The sequence below is a fragment of the Zootoca vivipara genome, chromosome Z2, assembly GCF_965207765.1.
Source record: "Zootoca vivipara chromosome Z2, rZooViv2.hap1.1, whole genome shotgun sequence".
Classification (NCBI taxonomy): Eukaryota; Metazoa; Chordata; class Lepidosauria; order Squamata; family Lacertidae; genus Zootoca; species Zootoca vivipara.
Genome location: NC_142585.1, coordinates 32,448,110 through 32,468,106, shown reverse-complemented (window position 1 = coordinate 32,468,106; position 19,997 = coordinate 32,448,110). Strand labels below are relative to the sequence as shown.

The 19,997-nt window shown below is 47.0% G+C and overlaps 1 protein-coding gene and 1 non-coding gene across 3 annotated transcripts; one reads left to right on the top strand and one right to left on the bottom strand.

Annotated features, from left to right (window-relative positions):
* The first annotated feature begins 3,213 nt into the window (after nucleotides 1-3,213).
* On the top strand, nucleotides 3,214-3,347 carry LOC118084602 (small nucleolar RNA SNORA17). The gene has a single exon (XR_004692524.1). It is a non-coding gene; the product is annotated as a small nucleolar RNA SNORA17 (small nucleolar RNA).
* Nucleotides 3,348-7,744: 4,397 nt separating this feature from the next.
* Nucleotides 7,745-16,590, bottom strand: DIPK1B (divergent protein kinase domain 1B). 2 transcript variants are annotated; one of them, XM_035112913.3, is made up of 5 exons: nucleotides 16,256-16,590; nucleotides 11,788-11,922; nucleotides 10,748-10,855; nucleotides 9,137-9,313; nucleotides 7,745-8,806 (listed from the first exon to the last, which is right to left on the bottom strand). In XM_035112913.3, exons 1-5 carry the CDS (start codon nucleotides 16,307-16,309, stop codon nucleotides 7,994-7,996), a joined length of 1,287 nt encoding a protein of 428 aa, XP_034968804.1. In that variant the 5' UTR covers nucleotides 16,310-16,590; the 3' UTR covers nucleotides 7,745-7,993. The 2 variants fall into 2 exon arrangements, with proteins under 2 accessions (XP_034968804.1, XP_088520854.1); XM_088664728.1 differs by lacking the exon at nucleotides 16,256-16,590 and adding an exon at nucleotides 12,939-13,115.
* Nucleotides 16,591-19,997: the final 3,407 nt, after the last annotated feature.

The following is a 19,997-nucleotide window of genomic DNA, read 5'->3' as shown; positions in this document are numbered from 1 at the left end:
TTGGGGATCTATAGTAAACTCCCACAATGAGATCACTGTTGTTTTTCTCTCCCTTAATTTTGACCCAGATACTCTCAATTTGGCTTTGAAGTTTTAAATCCTGGATCTCTTCACAGGTATACATATCCCTAACATATAAAGCTACTCCTCCTCCTTTCCTGTTTGGTCTATTTCTCTTAAATAGATTGTATCCCTCTATTACTACATTCCAGTCATGAGACTCATCCCACCAGGTTTCAGTGATGCCTATTATGTCATATTTAGTTTGCTGTACCAAGAGCTCAAGTTCATCTTGTTTATTTCCCATGCTCTGTGCATTAGTATACAGACATTGAAGACCGTTGATCATTCCCCCATGTCTCTTATTTAAGGATATTTTCGTCCCACCACTAGGTCTGCATGCTGCTTGCTCCATTTGGTCCTTGACATTCGGATGATCATCTTCAGCATTTGATAGACTCCTACCTTCAGGACCACTGTCTCCCTCCCCCACATAAGTCAGTTTAAAGCCCTCCTGATGAGGTTTTTGAGTTTCGTGGCAAAAACATTCCTCCCAACTTTTGTGAGGTGCAGTCCATCACTTGCCAGAAGTCCATCTTCAAGAAACTGCAGACCGTGATCTAGGAATCCAAACCGTTCCTGTTTGCACCATTTGCGAAGCCAGTTGTTCACTTCCCCTATTTTTCCCTCTCTCCCTGGGCCATGTCGTTCAACTGGGAGGACAGAAGAGATGACAATTTGTGCATCTAATTGCTTCAACTTCCTGCCCAGAGCCTCATAATCATTTTTGATCTTCTGTAAGCTATGGCTTGCAGTGTCATTGGTTCCCACATGCACCAAAAGGAAGGGGTATTTGTCGGTGGGTTTTATGATTCCTTGCAGCCGTTCTGTTACATCTTCGATCTTGGCCCCAGGTAGACAGCACACCTCTCGAGACATCTTGTCAGGCCCACAGATTACTGCTTCTGTACCCCTCAGTATGGAATCCCCAATCACCACTACTCGCCTCTTCATAGGCTTGGTTGGGATTCTTCCATGTGCTGTCCCTTCCAAGGTTACCTGCATATTCCCAGAGGACTGACTTGGGCTAGGGACAAAGGTAAGAGCTGTTTCCTTGTTCTGCTGGATCTCTCAGCGGCTTTTGACACCATCGACCATAACATCCTTCTGGACCGTCTAGAGGGCTTGGGAGCTGGGGGCACTATCATGCAGTGGTTCCGCTCCTTCCTCCTGGGCCGTGTTCAGAACGTGGTGGGGGAGGATGAGTGTTCAGACCCCTGGGCTCTCACTTGTGGGGTGCCTCAGGGTTCTGTCCTCTCCCCCATGCTTTTTAACATCTATATGCAGCCGCTGGGAGAGATCATCAGGGGGTTTGGGCTGGGTGTCCATCAGTATGCTGATGATACCCAGCTCTACCTCTCTTTTAAATCAGAACCAGTGAAGGCGGTGAAGGTCCTGTGTGAGTGCTTGGAGGCGGTTGGAGGATGGATGGCGGCTAACAGATTGAGATTGAATCCTGACAAGACAGAAGTACTGTTTGTGAGGGACAGGAGGCGGGCAGGTGTGGAGGACTCCCTGGTCCTGAATGGGGTAACTGTGCCCCTGAAAGACCAGGTGCGCAGCCTGGGAGTCATCTTAGACTCACAGCTGTCCATGGAGGCACAGGTCAACTCTGTGTCCAAGGCAGCTGTTTATCAGCTCCATCTGGTACGCAGGCTGAGTCCCTACCTGCCCACTGACTGTCTCTCCAGAGTGGTGCATGCTCTAGTTATCTCTCGCTTGGACTACTGCAATACGCTCTACGTGGGGCTACCTTTGAAGGTGACCCGGAAACTACAACTAATCCAGAATGCGGCAGCTAGACTGGTGACTGGGAGCAGCCGCCGAGACTACATAACACCAGTCCTGAAAGACCTACATTGGCTCCCAGTATGTTTCCGAGCACAATTCAAAGTGTTGGTGTTGACCTTTAAAGCCCTAAATGGCCTCGGTCCGGTATACCTGAAGGAGCGTCTCCACCCCCATCGTTCTGCCCGGACACTGAGGTCCAGCTCCGAGGGCCTTCTGGCGGTTCCCTCACTACGAGAAGCCAAGTTACAGGGAACCAGGCAGAGGGCCTTCTCGGTAGTGGCACCCACCCTGTGGAATGCCCTCCCACTAGAGGTCAAAGAGAACAACAATTACCAGACCTTTAGAAGGCATCTCAAGGCAGCCCTGTTTAGGGAAGCTTTTAATGTGTGATGGATTTCTGTATTTTAATGTTTGATGGATTTCTGTATTTTAGAATTTCTGTTTTGTTGGAAGCCGCCCAGAGTGGCTGGGGGAACCCGGCCAGATGGGCGGGGTATAAATAATAAATTATTATTATTATTATTATTATTATTATTATTATTATTATTATTATTATTCCACGCTCGGCTCATCCTGCTAGGCTTTTCAGGGATGGCCATTGATGCTTTGCTGGATTCCAGCATGGCATCAACCAATCGTATTTGCAGCATGTCCTGGAAGCCTTACCGGTTCACAATTTGGGGTGCAGCCTCTCCCTCGCAACATTCATGGTTTTCCTCAGTTTCTTCAGGAAGGGATAAATAAGGAGATTAATGTCAGCACAGTCAAAAACAACAACAAGTGGCCTCTCTGAGCAGTGTTTTTTATTGTCTGGGTAGGGATCCATTGAATTCCTATCCTACATATAAACTTTTGTTTGAGAGAGTTGTGTTGTCCTACTCCCCTGTCATGCATACATAGATTCACTCCTTATAATTAAAATTGGGCTCTTGCAGCTCTCATGGGTCCCCATTTTGATCCACACCTCGGCGCTCTTCATCAGGATAAAGTTGTGCTACCCCCACACCTTTTCTCATGCCTAAAGTTCATTCAGATGTACCGTAAGATGCATAAGTGGTAAGCTGAGCAGAGCTGATTGTGCATCAAAAACCAGCCGCACAGATACAATCACAAATATTTTTTTATTCAACCTTCTGCCTATCCAGACTCAATATAAAAATAACACGCCTTAATAATTATATGTTCCAAAGATACTCTCGCTGGTTGCTCAAAGGTGAACCTTCCTTGCCAGAGGTGACCTGATTAAAATGCCTTTCCTTGTTTCTCTTTGCAGGATGGGAAATAACAGCATAGATCAGCGTTCCAGGCTAATAAGCTCATGCTCCCTGAGCTGCAGTGAGACAGAGAATCCCCAGAGACACCCATTCCCCTACAGGCGTTGCAGCTGTGGCTGATGTGCCAGAGTTGTGTCAGTAGGTGGCAGAAAGGAACAGACTATGCCTACGCTCAGTGTTCTGCAAGCCGTGAGCATTCAGAATGATTGGTAGCCTGACAAGTGTCCCCAACTTCCTCAAATGTGATGTTAAGGTTCCTGCAAAAATCATGTTTTGTCTGTCCAAAACTGAGGGGTCTTAGCAAGATTCTAGTCTTCATGGTTCTGAATAAGGGGCTGAATTAAATAGGAACACAATAAACTGCATTCTACTACTGAGCCAGCCCTTTGCAGTCTACCTAGCTCAGTAATGTCTGCTGTGATTGGCAGTGGCTGTCCAGAATTTCAGGCAGGGAGTCTTTCCCAGCCTTTCCTGGAGTGGTCAGGGATTGAACCTGAGACAGATATTTGCACACAAAGGAGATGCTCCACCACTGAGCTCCAGGCAGTGCCTCCCACAATTTCCCCACCCGGTAGAGCAACTTTCACAGCCTGACAAAGTTGCAAGCTCACCTCTCTTCACGCTTGTAAAATGCATGTTGCTGGGTTTAACCTGGGAAGTTTATGGGTTAGTGAGGAGAAAATAGTGTTTTTATAAACTGTGTTCCAGTAGATCAGATGAGCAGACAACAAGGACCTTTTATAATGTCAGGCTGCAGATTTGGCTTGCTTTCACCCAGGCACCAGAGATGTTAAAAGTCCATCCTCCAGGGATATTTGAGCTTCATTCTGTATAACTACAAACTAAAGCAGGAATATCTGGCTTGCTCCAGGTCAAATAAATAACCCCACATATTATTTGGAATGAGGGTGCAGATTTCTTGTGCTTAATGCAGCACAAGCCTTCAGCGGCCTTCAATTTCAGCATATAATTTCAGGGTCTATGGATTAGTTTGTTTAATACCCTATTTTCTTCTGTTCAAAGGAGAGTTGCTGCTGGATTTCTGCAGCAGATATTTTAATGCATGAAATAAGCTTGGCAACAGGTTCTCCAGACACAGATTGAAGAATTTTGCTGCCATGCAGCAGCTTTGTAGAGTTTGCACTTGTAAGCTCAAAAAAATACCAGGGTTTGTTTTAGGGTATGTGTGTATATATATATATATATATATATATATATATACACACACACATATGTGTGTGTGTGTGTGTGTGTGTGTGTGTGTGTGTGTGTGTGTGTAGTGACCCAGATACATGCAGAGTGGAGGCAGCCAGGTACACTTGCCCCAGGCCTTGGAGGGCTAAGTTGGCCAGGGGCATCACTAGGGGCCTGCCAGACTTATGATGTCATGCCAAGAATGCCATATGCCTCCCAGACAACCGGGGATTTACTGGGCAAAACAGCTATGGGCAAAACACCACGCCTGCCTGTGTGCACTTCAAGGCTTTGACAGTAAAATCTGCACCTGCATTACTGCTCACAGTACCAACGTGTAGCATCAGATCAGATTAGCCAACAGTGCTGCAATGTCACATCTCATGTTTGTCGGAGCCATGTGTCTGGTTCGTCTTGGGTAAGAATGAGATGTGTAGAATTAGTTTTGCAAACATGGTTGAGAAGTGCACAATACTTGTTAAATCGGTGTAGAATGTACAAGGTTTCTGAACTTCCATTTTTTTCTCTGTTTAAAATTTAGCTCGGTTGGAACAATAAAACAGGTACATCCATGGTGCAAACTGCAAAGGAGGAAAAAGAAGCAGAAAGCAGATGCTGAGAGAGCATATCAGTCGCTCTCACAGTGGATTCATTCATGCTTATGGGCAAGACCAGTGTGACCACGACAACTTCAACGACTGCACCCAACAAGGATCCACAACAAGGGAGTTGTTCTACTGAACAACCGGAGCCGTTTGAGAGACCTGATTCTGGTAATTTTGGGTGTGTCGATGAAAGCGATACAGGCGAGATTTTCACCTGTATTCTTCAAGATATGCATCTTCTTGCAGAGAGCAGTCAGTCAGGAACGAAGAATACAATTATTGTTTTCAGCTGTATATCAAATAGATTTCAAAATGAGTTGATTGCAGCATATGTGGAAAAGGTGGTGAGCATTTTGCAAAAGGATTTGGAGATTCCTACTACTATTATAACATTATAATTGATGGTATACCTGATTGCTGTCACAAGGAGAGGCATGTGTTTTTGTTTCATTTTGTGGTGAAGATCAAGGAGCAGTGGGGAGTTGTCGAGCGTTTTCTGTGCATGGAAGACTGTAGCGATAAGACTGCTGAAGCTATTGCTAGTCCAGGGCATGGACTTTTCCACATGCCCTGGCCAGATAATGTTGCAACCATGTTTTGAAGCTCATAAAGGTGTTCAAGCACGAATTTTTCAGAAAGTGCCCAAAGCTTTCTTTTCAAATTGTGTAATGCACTTGCTTAATTTTTCAGGATGCCATGATGCACAGACCAGTATCCAAACGAAGTGGTTTTTTTTTCAACTATGTGCAAAAGACATATACTTTTTTCACTTGCAGTCCACCACTCTAAAAAATACTGAAGCAAGTCCTCAACACATCACTGCATTCAGCAAGTGCAACTCACTGGAGTGTGTGCATCAATGCTATGTGACCAATGTATGAAAAGCCAAACTCTCAACTGGAGAGCCTATTACTTCACTGAGTGACAGTGTCTTGAAAATATCTGTCTACTGATGTCAGGTAGGTAGCCGTGTTGGTCTGGGTCGAAGTAAAATAAAAAAATTCCTTCAGTAGCACCTTAAAGACCAACTAAGTTTTTATTTTGGTATGAGCTTTCGTGTGCATGCACACTTCTTCAGATACAGTGAAATAGAAGTCCCCAGGCACTTATGTAGAGAAGGGGAGGGGAGGGGGGGTCACTCAGAAGGGTGGTGGAAGTGGGTGATTGACTGACTGATAGCTGTTGATGACCGAAAACGACTGCAAATGGTTTTGCATGAAAAAGCAAGGGTTGAGATGGCTGAAGATCGCTTATCATGTATAATGAGATAAGAATCCGATGGAGGGACCTGGTTTGAACAGAGATATCGGATTCTTATCTCATTATACATGATAAGCGATCTTCAGCCATCTCAACCCTTGCTTTTTCATGCAAAACCATTTGCAGTCGTTTTCGGTCATCAACAGCTATCAGTCAGTCAATCACCCACTTCCACCACCCTTCTGAGTGATCCCCCCTCCCCTCCCCTCACCATCCCCACCCCTTCTCTACATAAGTGCCTGGGGGCTTCTATTTCACTGTACTTGAAGAAGTGTGCATGCAAACGAAAGCTCATACCAAAATAAAAACTTAGTTGGTCTTTAAGGTGCTACTGAAGGAATTTTTTTGTCTACTGATGTGTATCAGATAACACATAAGGACAGGAAAACTTCCCACAGATTTGACCCTTCTTGAACTTGCTCCAGTGAGTCATTCAAAGTGGTTAGCAACAGCAAACAGTCTTGGTCACTGTGAGGGACAGGGACTACAGACAACCCCCTCCCATCTTGAGAACCAGTTCTTCCCCGAGTACCAGCGGGAGCGGAGAGGGGGAAGAGTCCAGCGGGGAAGCAGGAAGTAGAGGGCATGGCTCTGGCAGGGTCGCAGAGCCCCTGCTCCGCTTGGGAGAGGAAGGAAGGGAGAGGGAAAGGGGTAGGAAGGAAAACACGGCAAGAAAACCTTTCCCTCCAGTTCCGGAATTGCGCAAAAAGAAACGGGGGAGGAGATTTGCGATTCCCAGACTTCTTTGTTGGAAAAGAACGCGGGAATCGCCATTCCAGGGTTCTGACCCAGACTGAGAATATGTATCTTATACAGCTCCAGCACTGTAAATAGTTTGCACACAATAAAAGCATGAAAAGGCAACGTTCTGGAGAGTTGTTACTCTAGAGTAGCCGCAACGCGCCTCCTGTGACAGTCACATATGGATTTATGGTGTTTATGTGCCATGTGTGGCATGGCTCTGATTGTCGAAGCTCCCCAACCCCCAGGCAAAAGGGGGGGAAAGAAAAAAATGTGTTGATGTTGTAAGAAGTGACAAGACTGGTAAGATTGGGGAATTCCCCAAACTAGCAAATTCTAGTTTCTAGGAGTAAAGCATGCTAAAACAGCATTTTGCAAAAGATCTCTGCACCCTGTCCAGAGGCCATGAGGTTTGTGGCTCTCTTGGAGCTTGTGAAGACCCAGATTCAAACCCTGGCATTGCCAGCAAGTTGCTCGGAAGCTGCAGCTGGGTGGTAGATCAGTGCCCCCAGGGTCAATCCCTTGGAGCATATGCAGGTGAGGCTGGGAATGTGCCCTGTCTGAATTGCTAGGGAGCTGCTTCCAGCCCTTCTGGACAACACTAAGCTAGAATGAACCCAAGGGTGTGACTCTGCATAAGGAGACCAGGATTCAAATCCCCTACTCAGCCATGAAGGTCACTGGCTGACCTTGGGGCAGTCGCTTGCTTCTTAGCCTATCCTACCTTGTAGGGTGATTGTTGGGATAAAATACACTCACTACCTTGAGTTTCTTGAAGGAGGGGTAGGGCATATAAACCTACGGACAAGGCCAAAGGGATAGAGAGAGCACTATTTATTTACATCAGAAGCTGTTCATCCAAAACAATTTCCCTTGCTTCACTGACAGTCTGTCCATCCGAAAGGGAGGAGGACCCATTGGTTATTCCACTTGTCCTTTCCCCCCTGGTGCTAAATCTTCCTGCTTGCATACTTTGGGGGGCAGGGGGCGAGAGCAGAGTGCTCCCTAGCCCTCTTCCTATTCTGTGATCCTCTGTGTGCAACATCAGTGGTTTTCAGCGTCCCACACTTATGAATATTTGGTATTTGATATTTTCTTCCACAAGAGTGTCTTGAGGCTGCTGAGCACCAGTGAGTGGTGGACCTCCATCTGGCTGGCCAAGCCGCTGAGGGTTGTGCAGGTCTTGAGCTGCTTCTGAAGCTCATCCTTCAGATCGGAGGGAGCCCCGTGGAGCAAGTACTCCTGCAGAAGCCCACACACCTTGGCCAGGTTGGGCTGAACCACGTCACTCTTGCACTGCTTCATGAGCTTGTCGCAGGGGGCCACACAGTCCCTCCCGTAGGTGCAGTCCACGTTCTGCTCGCAGTGGCGCCCTTTGAGGAAGCCCCGGATGGTCATCTCTGTTGCCACCTTCCGGAGGTCCACCATCTTGAAGTCATGCCTGTCATTGTAGCCCATGTTCTTGAAGCCCGCCTCACAGATGTAGAAGTTGCCGTACATCCCGTGGAAGATCTCCTCCACAAACTCCAAGAGGCCAATGGCGATCTTCGCTCTCTGTGGCCAGGCTGGGGAGAACCACCGGTGGAGGACCCTGTGGATGGCCGCGGGCAGCAGTGGCTGCAGGAAGCGAGGGACCTCCACAGTATAGAGGGAGGTGTGGCGGATCTTCTCCGTGACGTACAGGTCCCCGCAGTGCCCCAGCAGCTGGGAGGTGTGCTCCTTCTCATGCAGGGAGAGCGTCAGCAAGAAGTCGTTCAACTGCAGCAGTGCCCAGATGGATTTCGCCTCCGCCAGCGACAGTTTTCCATCTCGACTGACATCCGCCATGGCCATTATCTTGTTCACTAAGTTGGTGAAGGAGACCTGGTCGCCTAGATTGGACTGCAAAAGACAGATAGCTTTTCATTTCATTTTACTTCATTCCATTTTCTCTCTCCTTTTTCCCTGTTTGCTTCTAGCCTTTATTACCATTATTAACAACCCCAAAAGTGCAGTAGCAGGGTATTACATCATCTCATACCCAAAACAGTAAATAATACTGTTATGAGCTCGCTGGCTTCCCGCCGTTACCCCCACCCCTGCTTGTGACAGCCCCACCCCTTTGCCCTCCCTCCAGGACTTCCAACAGCCAGCTCTGTTGTTCTGGATCCACAACCCCCTGAAAACAAGAAAGCCTTCCCCCATACCCTGCTGGTGTAGTGACAAACTCACTTTTAAGAAATTCAGGAGCATCTCCTTGAACTCATCCATTGATGTCCCTCGTGTCGGCTTGCTGAAAAGGACCACATCTCTCCTGGGGGCTGAGTCAGGGTTGCCATCGGCCTTGAGGGCCTCTTCAATGCCACATTTGATTATCACCTCCTTCTCTTTCCAGAGGCCACTGTATACCTGCACCGAAGGAGAGGAATGTACCTTAGAGAGACCAACTGGATCTGCAGGACACATATTTATTTGACAGGTGCCCAAAGTTCACAGAATGTAGCATTGGAAGGGAAGACACACACCCTCTCCAAAGGGTCACTTAGTCCAACTCCCTGCATCGCAGGATTCACAGCTATGTTGACCAGCTGAAGTATGTGCCTGTTAATATGAGAATAGAGATTCCTAAAAGGGCGGCCTGAATGATCGGGTGGATGCAACTCAATGTGCAAAGTGATGCATGCTGGGGCAAAAAAAATCTTAATTCAACATACATGGGGGTCTGAATTGGAAGTGGCGGACCATGAGCAAGAACTTGGTGCCAGGTGTTGGGCCAGTTTGGTGGTCATGAAAAACACAAACCATGCCTAGGGATCATCATGGAAGGAATTGGAAATAAACTGCCAGTGTCATTAAGCTGTTATACAGATCTAAGTTGTAACTGTGCTTGGAATATTGTGTGCCATTCTGGCTGCCTCGCCTCAAAAAGGATATTGTATATTATTATTTTTAGAAATCATTTTTATTGGCTTTACAAATACAAAATACAAATAAACAGAGAATAAAAAGTATATCTATATAAAGAGATTCTCTGAATCTCAAGACTTTGCCCTATCCCCTCCATGGGGTCTCATTTTAAATATCTACTACTGCATACTCATCAATACTCCATTTTTTATATCAAATCATATTATCCATCGTAATTTTTACACTACAAGTGAAATCAAAATCCTGCCTTTGTTTCCATATGCTTACAGTGGGTCTCCTAAATAACTTACAAATTTTTCCCATTTTTTTAAATAAAGTTTTTGTCCCCTTGGCTCCTGAGTTTTCCAATCAGTTTTACCATCTCAGCATAGTCCATCAGCTTGGTTTGCCATTCTTCTCTGGTAGGGACTTTGCAAAAAGGATATTGTAGAGAAGGAAAAGGTTTAGAAAATGGCAATCAAAATGATCAAGTAGATGATGGAGCGGTGCCCCTCTGAGTAAAGGACTTTTCCATTTTGAGAAAAAGATAGGCAATAAAATAAAAAATTTACAAAAATTATACATAGCATAGAAAGAGGAATGGGTTTTCTCCTTCCTTCGTGGACTCATGGACATTCAGTGACGCTGAATGTTGGGAGGATCGAGGACAGACAAAAAGCCCTTCATGCAACACACAATTAAGCTTTGGAACTTGTTCCCACAGGAGGCACTTGCAGCCAGCAACATGTATGGTTTTAAAAAGAGGATTGGACGAATTCACCAATTTAAATGACCACCTTCCCACCAGCATATGGCAAGACTCGAGCAGCGTGCCCAGCACTGTGATGTCCCCACCTCATCCCTGCACCCTGCCAACAACTTGTGCACACTTCAAAGCGTTCCATAGCTCCAGCCAACGATGGAAGGTCAACCTACCTGCTGGGTGGGAGAGGACGAGAGGCAGTGCTGGAACACCAGTGTATGCTCCTTGCAAAGGTCTTTACATGTCGACCCAGAAATTATTCCTTTATTATATTGGTCACACTGGAAAGGAGGAGGGGGAGAAAACAAAGGAATCAATAACTGTTAGCAATCATATCCCACCTTTCCTCAAAGGAGTGTGAGGTGGTGTATGTGGCTCTGCTTCCCCTGTTTAGCCTCCCAACAACCCTGGGGTAGGCCTGAGAGACAGTGGCTGGTCCAAAGTCAACCAGTAAGCTTCATGTCCTGGGGCTGGTGTCCCCTCAAATGCCACAGTTCTATGATTATACAGCTCAGTTTATTCAGCAAAGCAATGGGTTCCCATGTTACTTCCTTCCCTCCAGAACCAGGCAGAAAAGAGGATGCCACATTTTTTAGAGGATGGAGAATCTCACATTTCCCCACTGTGGCCAAAAGCCCCTCCTGCTCCTTCCCCAGCAGTCGGGGACCATTCCTCATTGAACCATCATTAAATCAGAGCTCAGAAAACTCTTCATTAGAAGGCGCCACTCTGGGCAAGTGGCAGATGGCAAACAGCAGCCATCTGGCCATCGAAGTTCCTCTGGAGGCTCCTTATCCAGCAACCAAAAGTTCCAGGCTTCTCTTCTGCTCATTCGGCTTCAGATCCGTTATAGGTCCAAGTCCATGCAGCACCCCCAGCTGACAGGGAACTTTTTTCAATGGAAATGCTACCACAATAGACCTTAAGAGAAGCCTGGTTACAGCTCCATCAGGCCGATGGCACATCTACCCCACCATCCTGCTCTCACAGGGGCTGACCAGTTGTCCCGAAAGGAAGCCCAGAAGTAGGACCTGAATGCCTAGGACCTGCAATTCCTAGCAACTGATATTCATGCAATCCTAGAGTTGGAAGGAACCCCCAAGGGTCACCTAGCCTCCAGCAAAGGAGACCCCACTGCCTTCCGATGTAATATTAATCACAGTAATCATAGTAATAATAAATATTTTTGCAAATGTGGATGGGGGATACTCACAATGATCATCTGACAGACGTGTCCTCTGCAGAGTTCTGAATAGGACGAGTAATGCATGTAGACCACCCAACTGCCCACAAAAATGCCCAGCCAGGCAAAAAATAGGTACTTGACCTTGATGCCAGGAAGACGGCTCTGTGGGGTTGGGAAGAGAGAGCAAAAGAAATTTAAGGAGAGCCAAAACAGGTATGGAAGGATATATCTATATATACACAAAATCCACATCTGTCAACAGCAAGGTGAAGGTCCCAGCCCACGTACAGTGTCCCGAGCCCAGAAAAAAACCCTGCTGGCACCACAACAGCTCGAGAGTAAACCAAGAGTTTCGTTTTTGCTTTTTCCTCTTTCAAAGTCTGCCTGGATCAGCACCTGCGCGTACCAGTCAGCATGGCATATTGGTGAGTGTCAGGCTGCTAGTACCTGGCAGAGACCAGGGTTCAAATGAGAAAGAGGCTCCCTGCCTGAAATGATGGAGAGCTTCTGCCAGTCAGTGTAGACAGTACTGAGTTAGATAGAACAATGAGCCCAGCTTGATAAGAGGGCAGCATCTTATTTAAATTGGCTTATTATTTAGAACATGAGGACTATAGCCTTATTTCTTAAGTAAAAGGGTCAGTGGTAGAGCACCGGCTTTGCCTGCAGAAGGTCCCATGTTCAATTTCCAATGGCATCTCTAGGCCATGCTTGGGAAAACTCCTTGAAACCCTGGCGATCCACTGCTGCCAGTCAGTATAGTTGATACCGAACTAGATAGACCAATGGTCTGAGTCGGTTTAAGGCAGCAGCCTTATTCAATTCACCTTTCTTCAGAACTTTGAGGACTAGAATTTTGCCATGATTGAGGGGGGAAGGGCCATAGCTTCCTATGTTCTTGTGTTAGAGGACTGTAGCATAGTTAGTCCTTGTGGTTCTAAACAAAATGTTGAATTAAACAAAGGTCTGAGAGACTAGAGGTTTGAGTTTCCAGACAGATTTGGGACACAATGGCTGTTTTTCTTATAAACTCTCCAACTTCAGCAATAATAGCAACAACTCTTAACGTCTCCAACCCTAGGAAAGGTAACCACATTTACGTTTTGAAATCAGAAAAGCTTGCACACTATGTTTCTGGTTAGCCTAATACAGATTTTGGATTTATTTTTACAGCTTACCTTTATTTTACTCTGTGACTCTTAGGTGGGAACTTGACTGTGCTGGTTTCTTCATGCGAGTTTTGGGACTGGTGGTGACTGGAGGTTGTCAAGCTACCTTGACCTTCACCAACCTGGAGCCATCCTGATGTTTTGGACTACAACCCCCATCAGCACCAGCCAGCAACACACAAACATCTGGCAGGCAAAGGTTGAGCTTAGATGTATAAGTTCTGATGAAAGAGCTGTCTGGTTCCTCCCCCAGTGGAGAGTCAGCACTCTGGATTTTGGACTTTGCAGTTATGTAATTCACATTTTGCCTCTTTGGGGGCTTACTGGATGGAAGCTCATGCCACTCTCACTGATAAAGGCCATCTCAGTCTTGCAAAGCAAAGATGAATTATAATCTTTTCAGCAGCAGGTTGGGAGTCCTCTATTCCCAGACATTTGGTGGGATAGTTTTTTTAAAAAAAATTGCATTGTGTTGACAATTATTCATGATGTGTTTAACGAATAGGAGGGCTGCTTTGGTTTTAACATGATACAGATATTGGTGTCCGTATCATTTTAAAATTTTGTGTATTTTAATGACAGAGATTCCTTGATTACTTTCCTGAAAAAGGCATCAAAGAAATTAAACTGCCAAAATATTCTGCTGATGCAAACTAATAAGTGTGATTTGGCTCTGGGGCTGTGAACATTTCTTTCCTTACTCGAGAAAGGACACCCTTGCCGAACCTTTTCATGTGGGCAAGAAAGTACATTGCCATTTGGCTAATTGAAGAATGGAAAGGAATCCCACCACGTTTAGTGGGTGTTACTCCCAAGTAAGTATAGTATAAGATATTGGCCTTTTCCTTAACAATAACCTGTACCTCTTCAGATGCAGTTCCTAAAGCATCTCAGGAAGGCAGCCACTATTGAGGTTTTCACAACAGGCGAAATATATTGAAGCTTAATTCGTCTGCCTTGTCACTGTTTCATCAGCTTAAAAAAAATCCAACACGCTTGATTGACATGGCCCAGATCAGGGGTCAGCAAACCTTTTCAGCAGGGGGCCAGTCCACTGTCCCTCAGACCTTGTGGGGGGCCGGACTATATTTTGGAAAAAAATATGAACAAATTCCTATGCCCCACAAATAACCCAGAGATGCATTTTAAATAAAAGGACACATTCTACTCATGTAAAAACATGCTGATTCCTAGACCGTCTGCGGGCTGGATTTAGAAGGCGATTGGGCCGCATCCAGCCCCCGGGCCTTAGTTTGGGGACCCTGGCCCAGATTATATCGATTTAGTGAGGGGGGTTGGGGGAGAAGTGGCAAAACAGGAAAAAAATGTCCCTTACAATACAACCCTATATTTGTTTAGTCAGGTGTAAATCCCCTTGTATTCAATGGAGCAAATCGTCCAATGACAGTGCAGCCCAGGTAAAGGATACATTAAAAGCATGCTGGATCAGATCAGCCAAAATCCCATCTAGTCCAGCCTGCTGTTCTCACAGTGGCCAACCAGATGCCTCTTCCGGGAAACCTGCAAGCAGGATTTGACCATAAGAGCACCTCTTCCCCTCCTGTGGATTCCAGCAACCAATATTCGGAAGAATCATTACTAGCCCTAATAATAATAGCCATTGATAGCCCTTTCCTCCATTAATTTGTCTAATTCTCTTTTAAAGCAATTTAAGTTGGTCACCTTCCTTTCTGTGGGAGTGAGTTCCACAAGCTAAATGCACTGGGTGAAGAAGGATTTTCTTTTCCCTATCCTGAACTTCCAACATCCAGCTTTGTTGGATGCCCACAAGTTTTAGTGTTGTGAGAGAGGGAGGAATTATGCTATGCATAATTTTATAAACTTCTATCATGTTGCATCTTAAAATAAAAAGTCCCAACCTTTCCTCTAGGAGTTGCTCCATGTCCACTTTCAGTTGCCCTTTTCTGAACCTTTTCCAACTCCTAGGCCAGAACTGTACACATGATTCCAAATCTGGTCCGTCCCCACCATAGGTCCATTGGCCTTCGCACTTGGGAAAGAGATGCCGCCTATTCTAACACATGCACAGACCCGCTGGGAGCAGAGCAGCCTAGCCACAGCCATGCACTATTTCTTACCATCATCTGCAAAGGATGTTGGGAACACTGGAAGCTGCCTTCTGCAGGGCCAGACCCTTGGTCCATCTGCTTCAGTATTGTCCACACTGACTGGCATTCACACTTCCCCACACTTCAGGCAGGGCATCTTTCCCCAGCCCAACCTGGAGATGCCATTAGGAATCGAACCTGGGACCTTCTGCATGCCCAGCAGCTGTTCTGCCATTGAGTAGAAATCCTCTGAAAATATTTTCAACACTGACTGGCAGCACCTCTCCACCCATTCTGGCAGGGAGTGTTTTTCCTTTGGATATCTGAACACTACTGCCCCTCTCCTGAGAATGGCAGGATTCAAGAGAGGTCTCGCTGCCATTTCCAACCAGTTTTCATTCTTCACACACACACACACACACACACACACACACACACACACACACACACCCTTGCTTGATTTGAAGGGCACTTTGTGTGCCCCTGCTGCAGCATTTGCCTGGCATTTGGGCACCAGAGATGTTGCAGTGCAGAATGCACCCAAACTCTTGGCCTTTTGCAGTTGCCAGCTGGCCTGGCTGATTTGCATGGCTGCCTCCAAATGGGCCAGATAATATTCTCCAGCACTCAGAGGCATCCCACACTGTCTCTGGCCTTTCCTCAATATCTCCCCCCCACCCACACACACACAACCAGTCCCCAAGGTTCATTAAAAATAATAAATACACGTGCTTCCACAGTGAACACACTTCTTGCAGGGGCTTCTGCTTGTAGAAGCTAAAACCCAAAAACCAGAAAAGGAGGGGAGTGTACTAGAATAGGAGATGAACTGGTGCAGGAGTTCTCCTCCACCTGCTTGTGGGGCCAACCAGAGGGGGTCCTCCTTCGCCCCCAGAAGGTTCCTCCTGCTTTTTTACCTGCTGCATCAGGTAACGCCTAAGTAAGTACCCCTTTGGCGCTTAAGCGGTAAACGGTCCAGACAGTGGTGGGGAAGAAGCTGCCTTTGACATTGACAAGCTTGTCAATTGCAAGAGGCAAAGGCGCGCGGCGCCTCAGTATACAATCTCCAGCAAGAAGGGCGGCATTTTTATCGTTATTTTTTGCTCCGAAGCCTCATTCCATCTTGAGAGATCAATTCCCCGCCCCCGCCCCCACGCAGTACCCGAAAACGGCACTGAGCTTCAGCTCGGAGGCCAGAGAGACACCCCTTCCCCTTCCATCGTTTCTCTCTACATCCGCGCCCGCCTTCGCTCTCACCTGCAGCCCCATGGAGAGGGGGCAAAAAAGTACCAGCTGCACAACCCTTCTCATGCTGGGCTCTGGCAGTGCAGGGGGGTGTCTCTTTTGTTCTAAGCCCCCCCTGGACAGAAGGGGGGGAGGCGCTGCGTTCACGCCAGACTGGAGAGGGCAGGGACTGCAGGGCTCGGTGGGTCCAAGGCAGTGGGTCTTCCAGGCTGGCCGAGATGGGGGGCCCTGCTGCCTCCCCGTTTCTGCCGCATCTTCCTCCTTCCTCCTCCTCCTCTGGATGATGCTGCGGAGACGCTCTTTAAAGGGGAGGCCTGCCCAGGCACATTTCTGCCCGCCGATGGAAAAAGAGACCCGAGGGGAAGCTTCCCCCCTCCCCTTCTCCTTCCTTCCACAATTGGGTCTCCTGCTTCCGCTTACAAGTCTTTCTGGCATCTTCAGGCAGAAGGCAGGTGGCTTTTTGAGGAAGAAGGGGAGCCCAGTCCCCCCCCCACCAAAAAAAAAAACCCTGGAGGAGAGAGAGGGGTCTCCCAATCCCAGGAAGGAAGGGCAGCTAGCTTGCCACATTTGGAAATGAATGAAGTGGCATTGGTACCTTCTGCATAACACACTTTGCATCCTTCAGCCTTAAAACTCGCTGAGAGGACCAACCACTGGGCAGCAATGATCTTATTACTCGCCCTTCACCTTAAGATCCGAGGGCACGTTACAACCATTTAAAATATAATTTTTAAAAAGGAAAAAATAAGAGCATTTCTGTATTAGGCCAGTGGCCCACCTAGATCAGCATCCTCTTCTCAGGGGCCAATCCAGTGAGAAACCTGCAGGCAGGACCCAAGCACAAGAGGAACATTCTCCCCTAATGTGGTTTCCAGAAGCATTGCTGCCTCCAGCTGGGGAGGTAGGCAAGAGCCATTGTGGTTAGTGGCTATGGACAGGCCTATTCAACTCCATGAAACAAGTCTAATCCTCTTTTGATGTCATCTTGCTTGGTGACTGTCACTGCCTCCTGTGGGAGTGAGTTCCAGTTTAACTATTTAACATTAAAAAACAGTTTTCCAAAACTTACAGTTACAGGAGGTAAGGTAAAAGGTAAAGGGACCCCTGACCATTAGGTCCAGTCATGACCGACTCTGGGGTTGCGCGCTCATCTCGCATTATTGGCCGAGGGAGCCAGCGTATAGCTTCCAGGTCATGTGGCCAGCATGACAAAGCCGCTTCTGGCAAACCAGAGCAGCACATGGAAACGCCATTTACCTTCCCGCTATAGCGGTTCCTATTTATCTACTTGCATTTTGACGTGCTTTCGAACTGCTAGGTTGGCAGGAGCTGGGACCAAGCAACGGGAGCTCACCCCGTCACAGGGATACGAACCGCCGACCTTCTGATCAGCAAGCCCTAGGCTCAGTGGTTTAGCCCACAGCGCCACCTGGGTCCCGTTACAGGAGGTACAATAGCAAAAAAAAAAGCATTAAATAAAAATAACATCTAATAAAAAGTAACATACAATATCTTATATTTTAATTTCCAATCTTTCTGCATCAGAAATCTTCAAAGCTCAAAAGAGGGTGAGACCAATTGAAGGAGGAGGCTACTGATAGCTACTAGCCCTGATGGTTAGGTTATGTGTGTGTGCAACAGGACCTCCACTGCAGGATGCTCTTAAGACAGGATGCTCAGTCTAACCCACTTGTGTAGAAAAGGAGGAAGCTGGCTTAAACTAAGTCAGGCTACTAGGTCCATCTAGCTCAAGACTGTATACACTGTTTAGCAGTTGCTCTTCAAAGTTTCTAGCAGGGTTTCTTTCCCAGCCTTGCCTGGAGATGCCAGCAGGGACTGAAACTTGTACCTTCTGTATGCAAGACAGGTGCTCTGTATCTGTATCTACAGCCCCTCCCCTAAAAATAAACTAAGGTTCTGGACCTCATGATTCTTAGTGAAGGGCTGATTTTTCCAGAACTTTTTGGCAGAGGGTCTTTCACCAGTACTGTGTGCAGATGTCACTGAGGACTTAACCTGTGCCTTCTATGTGCAAAGGAGATGCTCTACCCCCCCCCTTCAGCTAAACATAAAATACAATTCTAGTCCTCATAGTTCAATTGAACAGGAACGTGGGGATCTGCATTCTATCGAGTCAGACCATTGGTCCATCCAGCTCAGTACTGTATACACTGGCTTGCAGCAGTGGCTCTCTCCAGCGTTTGAGGCGGAGAGTTTGAGTCTTTCTCCCCCAGCCTCTGGAATAAGATGGATCCAGAACAGCATGGATTCTGAGCAGACTCAGTTGCCTCTGGAATAAGACCTCAGCAAATCCTCAGTCTGATGTTTTCTTTTCCTTTGCAATATTTTTGCCCTCTGAACCGTCTCAGCTCTGCACACCACAAACTGAAGGAGCTCCCAGGAAACAGTGCAAAGGTCACCCACTCTTCAAGAGAACAGCTGTGTTGGAGCGAATCTCCCACAGAGAGGTTGACACACCTGAAATAGCCAGTAGGTGGCATGTTGAACTCAAGAAAAATAAAGTCTCCACCTGCAGAGAGTTTGGAGGTTAAAAGGAAATAACGTATTTACCCAAGTCTAATGTGCCATCGGATCTAATGTGCACCTTAATTTCCACAACGTAATTTGGCCAAAAAAGGTGAGCATTAGATAAAGCAGGCTGCCCCACTTCTAGAGCCCCCAGCAACTCAGCTCTTAGCCTAGAACACCTGTCATGCCATTGTTCCCTTCCTCAGCCTGCTGCAGTCGCCAGGGCCTTGAGTTCGGTTCTCCAGGGAACTGGGTGGCTGATGGTAGCTGAGTCAGGCTCCTTTTTTCCCTTAAAGCACGGGTTTCCACATTTTGCTGAGGCAAGACCTTTAAACCTTGTGATAGATTGGGAAGAGGCAGCTGATCCAGGTTTCTGTATTTTTGTTTCTGAGCTGGCTGGCCTTGGCAACATTAAGTGGAAGAATTTCTGCCCAAGATAGAGGGGAGGGCTTGTTCCAATTGCTTGGGGGCGGAAGATTTTTCTATTCCAGCTAAACTTAGTGTGATGCCTTTGTAAGAGGTCTGGTGCTGACCACAAGCAGTTCCTGGCTGAACCTGCAAAAATGTGCAATCCTACTTTCACTCTTGTTATAGATGGGGGTGTGGCTAAACCCAATAAACTAACAATTTTTCTCTTCACTGGCTGGCCTAGTGAAGAGCAAGTCTGTTGTTATAAAATCATATTGGGGGGGGGGGTTTGCAGGGCACCATTACTAATGAACAGAGAGGGGTGACCGAATCTGACAGCTGCAGTTACCCAGAATCCCTCGCAACACCACCTTCTTCGCCTCTGCTCCACTCCAGAGACCCGCACCCCTCCCGCTCGGATGTAACCCTGCCCTAAGGATCAGCATATGCAAACATCTCCCAAAGATGCCATAAACTTACACATTTCCCCTCTCCACCTCCCCTCCGCCCAGAACAAAACAATGTTTCCAGAAGAAGGAGGGGGGGAAAGCCACCCAAATCCAAAGCGACACTTTTCTACTCAAGTTAATAATACAGTAATACCTCGGGTTACGAACACGATCCGTAACACGATCGCAGTTCATAACCCGAATAGTTTGTAACCCGAACGCGATGCGCGGCGCCATTTTGCGCATGCGCAAAGCGTGATTTTCGCAATTTTCACGCTTTGCGCATGCACAGACTGCACGCGCGCATGGCGAAAACACTTCCGGGTTTGCGCAGTTCGTAACCTGAACTGTTCGCAAACCGAGGTGTT

What these genes read in the sequence shown, in the direction of transcription:
- DIPK1B (XM_035112913.3), bottom strand. Translation starts at nt 16,309, where the DNA reads ATGAGAAGGGTTGTGCAGCTGGTACTTTTTTGCCCCCTCTCCATGGGG. An exon ending in CCCTCTCCATGGGGCTGCAG is followed by an intron (nt 11,923 to 16,255) that starts GTGAGAGCGAAG and finishes CCAACCCCACAG; the next exon opens with AGCCGTCTTCCTGGCATCAA. An exon ending in CGTCCTCTCCCACCCAGCAG is followed by an intron (nt 9,314 to 10,747) that starts GTAGGTTGACCT and finishes CCTTCGGTGCAG; the next exon opens with GTATACAGTGGCCTCTGGAA.